The sequence below is a fragment of the Acanthamoeba castellanii genome (assembly GCF_000313135.1).
Source record: "Acanthamoeba castellanii str. Neff unplaced genomic scaffold scf7180000084770, whole genome shotgun sequence".
Taxonomy (NCBI): domain Eukaryota; phylum Discosea; order Longamoebia; family Acanthamoebidae; genus Acanthamoeba; species Acanthamoeba castellanii.
In genome coordinates, this window is record NW_004457532.1 from 909836 (window position 1) to 915931 (window position 6096).

Consider the following 6096-nt stretch of genomic DNA (forward strand, 5'->3'; position numbering starts at 1 on the left):
GCCGCCGGAAGCTCATCCTTGTGGCCAAGATCCTACAGAACATCGCCAATGAGGTATTGCCTCCCTGATCTAGCCTCACAAGCCGCCGTCGATGTGTGTTGACCAGTTTTTCATGTGTGCGTGTGCGTGTGTGTGTATGCGTGTGCAGAACGACCCGTTTGAACATGACGATGCCATGCTAGTGCTGAGCGATTGCATCAAAGACAGCATCTCCTCCGTGAGGGAGTGGACCCACTCCATATTCGTACGAACCATCCACCCCGCCCCGCCCCGCCCCGCCCCACATCCAACCGACCGACCGACCAACCACTCTGCCTGCCTTCGCGCTGTCGCTCGTCTGGTTTTTTTTTGTTGTGTTTTGTGTGCGCAGGCGGCCAAGCTGTCGAACAAGGCCGATGTGAAGAAGGCCAAGCGCGACAAGCTGCTGCCGTACCGGTCTCGGCTGTGCAGCTACCTGCAGACCCACGAGGACGCCATCACGCGGCTGTTCCAGGAGCGGATGGGCGGCGAACAGCGCGAGGAGGAGCGGGACTACGTGCAGATCGCACACTACCGGCTGATCGACGCCATGGACGAGCGGCGGCGGGAGATCGGAGCCGACCCGGTGCTGGCGCAGAGCTTCGAGAAGGTGTGGGAGCGGGTGGAGCGGCGCACCAACCGCCTGCACAAGCTCGACGCCAGCGGCATGTCCTCGTCGGGCTCGTTCCTGGCCGAGTCCTACGGCTCCGGCGACTACCTGCGCACGCGACCGGCCGGCACCAGCACCACAACCGGCTCGTCGCTCGTCATGAGCACCTCCACGGAGATCACCGACGACGACGACACGGGCGCCGACACCGACGACGACTCGTTCGCCATCACCGATGACTCGTGCCTCAGCGAGAAGAGCAGCTGCAGCGCCACCAAGAAGGGCGGTAGCAAGGCCAACGGCGGCCTCTCCCCGACCAGGCGCTCCTCCGCCGCACAGGGCCTGCCCCTCGCCTCCCCGCGCGGCCGCAGCAAGAGCATGGGCGACGCCAGCTTCGGCGGCGGCGGCGCGGCGGGCTCCCCCTCGCGCACGGCCATCTCGCGGGGCGACGCCGACCTGGGCGGGGGAGGCCCCAAGCTCGTGTTCAAGTGCTGGCGCAACAACAAGCGCAAGATCTTCACGGTGCCGGCCAAGGGCATCACCTACGTCAAGTTCGTGCTCTTCCTCTACAAGAAGCTCGACATCGAGAGCCACCAGCCGCTCCGCCTGTGCCACCGCACCGTCAAGTCCTCCGGCGGCGATACCAAGCTGGCCATCACCGACGAGGCCTCCTTCAAGGCCTTCCTCGCCGACCACGGCACCGCCAAGGACGCCACCACCACCTACTCGCTCTGGGTCGAGTGAGCACCCCCCCCTTTCAAGTTTCGCTCGACACCACAACAGTACCATTAGGTGCCCGGCTTTTGTACATACACCCACCCTCCCCCCCTTACGACACAGAAGAGGAGGTGAGAGAAAATACCCCTCTCCCTCCTTTAGACCACCTTTACACTGCTGCGTGCACGACTTGCGCCACCATTCTTTTCTTCTTTTCTGTGCCCACGGGCCACTACCCCGGTGGTGGGCCGTGCCAAGGGGGGCCTTGTGTGTAAAGAATAGAGTGCACTGGAATGGTCTGAAGAGGCAGAAGGACCCGGCAACACAACACCGTGCGGTAGGAAGGGGAGGAAGCCCAGACCCCGCTCGCCATCAGTCGTCGGCCTTGCGGGCGCGCAGGGAGGAGCCCCGGCGGCGGCCCCCAGCGGGCGAGGTTCCCCCCAGCAGCAGCGTGGAGGCAGTGGGGCTCGCAGCTATTAGGGACGCGTCTGTCTCCTCGCACACCGCAAAAGGAAGGATTAAAAAATAAAATAAAAAACAACAACCAACCAAAAACAAAAAATCCACAGATGGCGTCTACGGAAGAGGGTTGGGGCGAGCTGCTGGGTGAAGAGGACCTCGTGGTGTGGGCGGAGGGCAAGTTGACGCCGGTGCCGGTGCAGGAGGTGCTCGCCAACAAACAGTTCGTTGGGCTCTACTTCTCTGCCCACTGGTACGCTCAGCTTGCCCCCCCCCGATAGACTAGCGCACAACATTGGGGGGGGGGCACTGTAGAGAGGAAAAAGAAGACGTGGCAGTGCACGTGGCCAAGGTGCACCTCGAGACCCAACGCTGAGGCTGCGGCTGACGGGGGGGGGGTGGACTACAGGTGTCCGCCCTGCCGCGGGTTTACGCCGCTGCTGGTGGACACCTACAATGAGCTGCTCCAGCAGCAGCAGACGGCGGGGCAGGGTGGCTTCCAGGTCATCTTCGTGAGTTCGGATCGCGATGCTGGCGCCATGGGCGCTTACATGCGCGACGCCGCCATGCCCTGGCCCGCCCTTCCCTTCGGTGACCCACGGTACGCACGCACGCACCTGGCTGCCGTTGTGCGACGTGACCAACGCGCATATCGTCGTCGTCGTCGTCGTGGGCATTCATACGGCCATCACACCTGAGGGAGTCTGTGTGCGTGCGTGCGTGCGTGCGTGCGTGTCTTCGGTGTGTCTGATTCTTAAATTAATTCTTCATTATAATGAATGATCGTAGGGTGGCGGCGCTGAAGGCCAAGTTCCAGGTCTCGTCGATCCCGACGCTGGTCATCCTCAACGGCGAGGGCAAGCTCGTCACCAGGGACGGTCGCGCAGCTGTCCTCAAGTCGGGTCCCGGCGCCTTTGGCAAGTGGTAAGCTGCTTTTTCCATCCATCCATTGGTACCCTCGCCTGCGCGGTTCTCGCATCCGTCGATCGTAATGACGACGACGACGACGATGGACGAAAGCAGAGCACTGACGCGGACATGGGCGTGTCTCGGGGGGGGGAAGGGTGGCGGGAATTGGCTTCGACAGTGACCACGCGGGCGGCGCTGGCCTCCCTTTTCCCTTTCTCGTCTCGGCGGTTCTGTCGTTGGTAGTCGTGGCGGCCCTCATCTTTTCCTCCATCGCTTCGTGAAGCCTACCTCATTCCTTCCCTACATTGAAGCTGTGTAACTTAACTTTTATCGGGTCCTCAGGTGACTCTTCACACACGTGTTTGATCGCACATCATCGTCGATCGTCATCGTTGCCGTCGTTCGAGCCTCCTCGCGTCGTGCTGCCTTCTCGCATGAGGCGGCGGAAGTCTCTCCAACCCACCCGCGTAGGAGGATCCTCGTGTGAGTTGGCGGCTCACTCGGCGAGGGAGTAATAGTAGGCGGCCAGACTCTTCTCGATCCGCACAAAGTCTGGTCGCTGGCCCGGGTCGGGAGCCCAGCAGGCCTGCATCAACTCGCGCAGCTCCTGCCGGCAGGAGGAGAATAGAAGGGGGAGGGAACGCGGTCAGCACCGTGGTGGCGTGTGGGCAGTTCGCGTGCAGCAGCTGGCCAGCGGTGGTGGCGGCACCTTGGGGCACGAATCCGGGATGGCGGGCCTCTTGCCGGCGATGACCACCGTGGCGATGTCGAAGGGCGATACTTCGTCCGGGTACACCACAGACTTGCGCGCAGCCAGCTCCCACAGCAAAATGCCGAAGCTGCAGCGCCAGCCGCCACACAAGCACTTCAGAATAGCCGGCTACATGCCCCGCCCCCCGCCCCGAGCAAAGGCCGCGCGCATGGCAGAGCTGTCAAGTGGGAGTGGTAGGTGGTCACCTGTAGGCGTCGCTCTTCTCCGAGAATTTACGCTCCATGAGAGCCTCTGTTGGTTGGGGAGAGTGTGGAGGAGGAGCGGACAAAGTAAGCAGCAGCGGAAGCCCAAATGGGGGAAGGGGGGGGGATCAAAGCACTGGCGCCGGCGGCACGCACCTGGCGCCATCCACGAGACAGGACCTGGGAACACGAACGTAGGCGCGTCGTGGCGGCGGCGGCGGCGGAGGATCCATGAGTGTCGGCGGTGGTGCGGGTGGAATTGGGGGAAGCGTCATGGCGGCACATACCGAAGCTGTTGTTGGTCATGAGGTAGGCCGAGGTCTTGACCCGGCTCAGGCCAAAGTCGGTGACCACCACACGGTAGTTCGCGTCCACCAGGCAGTTGCGGGTCGCGATGTCCTGTACATGGAAGACACACGTGTGGTGGCGTGGTGGTGGCGTGGTGGTGCCGTGGTGGTGCCAAAGTAAGGAAGGGCCACCTCGGGCGGTCTCGCCGATTCGTTGACCTGCGGTGGCGGCGGCGGCAGTGTGCGCACACATACCCGGTGGATGACGTGCTCGCAGTGCAGGTGCAGAATGCCCGCCGCCGCATCACGGGCCATTCCCACGATGGTCTTCCAGCCAATGGGCTCCCTGCGCTTGATGACGATGTCGTAGAGACTCCCCTGCCAGGCGCAGTGAGCGACGGGGGAACAAAAATAAAAATGGTGGCCATCATCAGCATGCGTGGCGCCGGCGGCGACGTGATGGAATGGGGGGGGGATGTTGGTTCCGTTATTATGATTGGTGTTATGATTGGTGTTATTATGGTAGGTTGGTAGGTAGGTAGATAAGGTACCTTGGGATAGAATTGCGTGACCAGGCAAAGCTCGGGGATCTTGGCCAGGCCTAGGTAGTTGACCACGTGCGGGTGATGGCACAGCTTCCTGTGCAGCAGGTGGCGCTCCATGAGCCCCGCGCGCCCACATGGCACGTGCATGCGCGAGACAGCGACGAGGCCGGGCGTGGCGTACTCCAACAGCTGCGCCTCGCGATGGAGTTCGGCCAGTTCCTTTTCACCCAGGGCGCCCACCAATTTCTTCACAGCCACCTGCGCACCACGCCACTCTGTGACCAGCCGTACCAGTAGCCATCATTTCGCACACACATCGATCGTAAGCATCCGCAGGAACCACACGGCCCCACGACTCACGACACGGGACGGCGCCCATGTGTACATTACCCGCAGAATAGACGATGCCGAAGACGCCTCGGCCAACGGGATGGCGCTGGATTCGGAGTTCCTTGGCGTTGAGGAGCCGATAGGTAGCGCCCTGCGTGGCATCGAACAGGTCTCCGTGCTCTTCCAGCTCCCCGCTGGCGAACTCGCTCGACTTCCTACGCACGGCACATACACGACACGAGTACACACACACACACACACACACGATACGACACACGACACGACCAACGACACACAACACCGTCGGCATATTCAAGCAAGGGGGCAGCATGGGGCGCAGGGGCACCTGTAGGCTGAGGAGGCCTTCTCTTCGGTCTCGAGGACGAGGCCATCCCCCAGGTCGGCGTAGTGATCTTCGGCCTGGATCGAAAGTTCGTCGTCGTCATCGCTTTCTTCATTGAATCGGAGAGCGCGCTCGCTGCCGTCGTCGTCGTCGCTGCCCTCCGTGTGATCGGTATCGGCATCCGCGCGCGCCTGCACCTACCAACCGATGGCCAACGACACGTCACACCTACGAACGAGTTGCGCCGAGGAGGGGCCGCCAGCATCACGCCCCACCAGACGGGCGGGCGGACAGCAGTGCGGATCAAAGGAGAGGGCGGGGTGTACACGTGAGGAAGAACTCGAGAGGCTGGCCGGAGCCGCCGCCTTCTTCGTGCGCGAGGCCCGGAAGTTGGGCAGCTGTTCGATGGCTGAGATGCAGCACCACCAGCCACCAGCCACCAGACACATGCGACACACACGACACAATAAAAAAAATAATTTAAAAAATCGGTCAAGGAGGAAAAGAGAAGAGAAATGAGAGAGGGCGTTGTGGGGTGGATAAGTGTGTACCGACGAGGAGCTTCTTGCGCTTCCCGAATTCGGCGATGCCCAGGCGGATGAGGTCCTCCTCGGAGAGCTCCACCACCACGTCGAACGTGATCTCCTCCTGTTGTTGTTGCAACGACCCCCTCCCCCCACCCACAACAACAACAAATAATATAAAAAAAATAAAAAATAGTCAATACGTCACTCACCCTCCACAGCACAGCAACCCACCTCCGTGTCCGTCATCGCCATCGGTGCAGCTGGTCCGACACACGACACACACACGACACACGACACGCACGCACGCACACGCACGACACACACACGACACACACACGGCACACACGGCACACACGCACGCCATCATCTCCCCTCGCGTGCGCACCTTCTTGAAGAG

General features: G+C 61.9%; 3 protein-coding genes across 3 annotated transcripts in view; 2 read left to right on the forward strand and 1 right to left on the reverse strand.

Moving 5' to 3' along the window:
- The window catches only part of ACA1_268540 (RasGEF domain containing protein), a gene marked incomplete at both ends in the record, with an annotated part of 3018 nt that extends 1646 nt beyond the window's left edge, over positions 1-1372 (forward strand). Inside the window, 2 exons of the mRNA XM_004341531.1 lie at positions 149-244; positions 371-1372. Of these exons, the coding sequence (XP_004341579.1) occupies positions 149-244; positions 371-1372 (1098 nt within the window). The remainder of the gene's footprint in view (positions 1-148; positions 245-370) is intronic.
- A 542-nt stretch (positions 1373-1914) lies between these two features.
- ACA1_268750 (Protein-disulfide reductase) lies at positions 1915-2732 on the forward strand (the record flags this gene model as incomplete). Its single annotated transcript, XM_004341532.1, has 3 exons — positions 1915-2057; positions 2214-2405; positions 2594-2732. 3 exons carry the CDS (start codon positions 1915-1917, stop codon positions 2730-2732), a joined length of 474 nt encoding a protein of 157 aa, XP_004341580.1.
- A 477-nt stretch (positions 2733-3209) lies between these two features.
- Positions 3210-6096, reverse strand: part of ACA1_268760 (protein kinase domain containing protein) — a gene marked incomplete at both ends in the record, with an annotated part of 4914 nt that continues 2027 nt past the window's right edge. Inside the window, 13 exons of the mRNA XM_004341533.1 lie at positions 3210-3320; positions 3423-3552; positions 3671-3716; positions 3824-3847; positions 3955-4066; positions 4147-4173; positions 4210-4332; positions 4506-4757; positions 4885-5044; positions 5176-5363; positions 5409-5581; positions 5724-5820; positions 5931-5959. Coding sequence (XP_004341581.1) covers positions 3210-3320; positions 3423-3552; positions 3671-3716; positions 3824-3847; positions 3955-4066; positions 4147-4173; positions 4210-4332; positions 4506-4757; positions 4885-5044; positions 5176-5363; positions 5409-5581; positions 5724-5820; positions 5931-5959 — 1472 coding nt within the window. The remainder of the gene's footprint in view (positions 3321-3422; positions 3553-3670; positions 3717-3823; positions 3848-3954; positions 4067-4146; positions 4174-4209; positions 4333-4505; positions 4758-4884; positions 5045-5175; positions 5364-5408; positions 5582-5723; positions 5821-5930; positions 5960-6096) is intronic.